At 36.1% G+C, this 1934-nt stretch overlaps 1 protein-coding gene across 1 annotated transcript in view; it reads left to right on the top strand.

Moving 5' to 3' along the window:
* LOC107745210 (protocadherin Fat 3-like) overlaps positions 1 to 1934 on the top strand; it is a 150907-nt gene that overhangs the window by 115500 nt on the left and 33473 nt on the right. Inside the window, exon 10 of the mRNA XM_016559067.1 lies at positions 73 to 212. Within this exon, the coding sequence (XP_016414553.1) occupies positions 73 to 212 (140 nt within the window). The remainder of the gene's footprint in view (positions 1 to 72; positions 213 to 1934) is intronic.

The raw sequence follows: 1934 nt of genomic DNA, 5'->3' as shown, positions 1-1934 counted from the left end.
AGAGAGAGAGAGAGAGAAAAATGAATCGTATTGAGTTTATGTGTTTAATCATGTTTTCTCTTTTCATGAAAGGCGGTGATGTGGACAGTATGTTTGACGTTGAGAAAGGTGTCGGCACTATCGTCATCGCTAAACCTCTGGACGCAGAGCAGCGATCGTTTTACAACCTCACGGTGGAGGTTACAGATGGGACTAATATAGCGTACACTCAGGTAAACACACACACTCAAATAAAAATAAATAAACATTCACGGACACTTGATACTTGATACTAATACACTTTGATCTATATGTAAAATTAATATGAATGTTTATATAATTTATATTTTTATCTTATATTAAATATATATTAATATAATTAATATTTTAGTTGCTTTAATATTTATAAATCTGTATTAATTCATGTGTATATTCCGCATTTCTCTCCACTTCATTTTTAGATATCGTATGGCATTTCTTTCACTTACAGTACTTCTTTGCATTGCTTTTATTCCTTAGAATATGGCCAGACATGATGCTAAAAGGCAGCATAATGTTTCTTCTTATCTTTTGGAGCAGCTTTTTTGTCTTTTACATGCTTTTGAAAGTGTCTAGGGAGGAAGCTCACTGGGTTTTGGAGCAGAGTTAGTGTTTGTCCGCTTCACAGCAGCTGTTTAGTCGATGATTGATGCTGATGTTTAATGGTGAGGGTTTGATTGATAACGTCTGTCATCGTTCAGATTGCATATCCCTGATGTCAAGGTCCCATCGGATTGATAGCTCCGTTGCCATGGATACGAGCCTTTTTCAGTGTAATATGTCCGTGAAGGTCAGAGTTTAAAGGACACAATCCATCCTGAAAGGAAAAATGTGGGAGAGTGAGGAAAAATGAATGATCGATCTGTTCATCTTTCAGAGTAGAAGCTGCTGCAGTGCTTTGGGATGACAGGAAGAGCTCTTACATTTATTCAGTTTATTCACTCACTATAAAGTAAATTAACATATACACACGCATACATAAGAACATAAACACAAAAGATAACTAATTCAAATTCAGTCAGTTGCATATGTTGGATGCTAAATGCACTCCTTTAAAAATACAAAGTACAAACACACACATGTGTACAGAGAGTGCTGGAGGGAGGGTCAGAGAAGGGACAAATGGAAAGAAAATGATGAAAGCGATTGTATTCTTCTCCAAGACTAGTTCTCTATTTAGAAAGCACCATCTTTCACACACTTTCATACTCAAATATATATTCATTCACTGTCTGCGATATACACACACACACACAGATGGAGCTCAGCGTGTCTCTGCAAGGCCGAGTGTGAGACGGAAGTGCACGTCTGTTATTACTTTATAATTAGATCAGCTAACGTGTTTCGATCTCGCACGCTCACAGACACTCACAGTTGTGTGCTCTCACGCTGTCTGCGTGCTCCTCGGACCGGTTGGGGTTATTAATACAAGTTAGCGACAACTGAGTATTTGCGTCAGCCGATTTGTTTGTGTTTCAGTGTTCAATCAGCTTCGATTTGTTCGTACACTCATGGTGCGTGCAAGTCATGTGATTTTCATTAAGTTCAATCAAGTTTTATCAGTATTGATCAGAGAACTTCACTTAGACTCGTAGCAAATAAAATTTGCAAACACAGTCAATACAAGGCTGCTTTATTTAGATGTGATCAAAGTTACTAATATAATATACAGTGCTTGAATTTCATGAGCTTTCTTATTGAGTGCAGATGAGAAAAAACATTTCAAGATTGCATTTTCCACTTACGATAATTTATTTTGACAGAAAAAACCTGGAACAACATTTGCAACCCAAAGAACTTACACAATGTGGCATTTTCAAGTGAATGATTATTTTGTTTTGTTTTGTTTTGTTTTGTTTTGTTTTGTTTTGTTTTGTTTTGTTTTGTTTTGTTTTGTTTTGTTTTGTTTTGTTTTG

Source organism: Sinocyclocheilus rhinocerous, unplaced genomic scaffold (assembly GCF_001515625.1).
Source record: "Sinocyclocheilus rhinocerous isolate Xijiao unplaced genomic scaffold, SAMN03320098_v1.1 scaffold257, whole genome shotgun sequence".
In the NCBI taxonomy this organism is placed as follows: Eukaryota; Metazoa; Chordata; class Actinopteri; order Cypriniformes; family Cyprinidae; genus Sinocyclocheilus; species Sinocyclocheilus rhinocerous.
The sequence above is the reverse complement of the archived record's forward strand: the minus strand, read 5'-3'. Positions and strand labels throughout refer to the sequence as shown.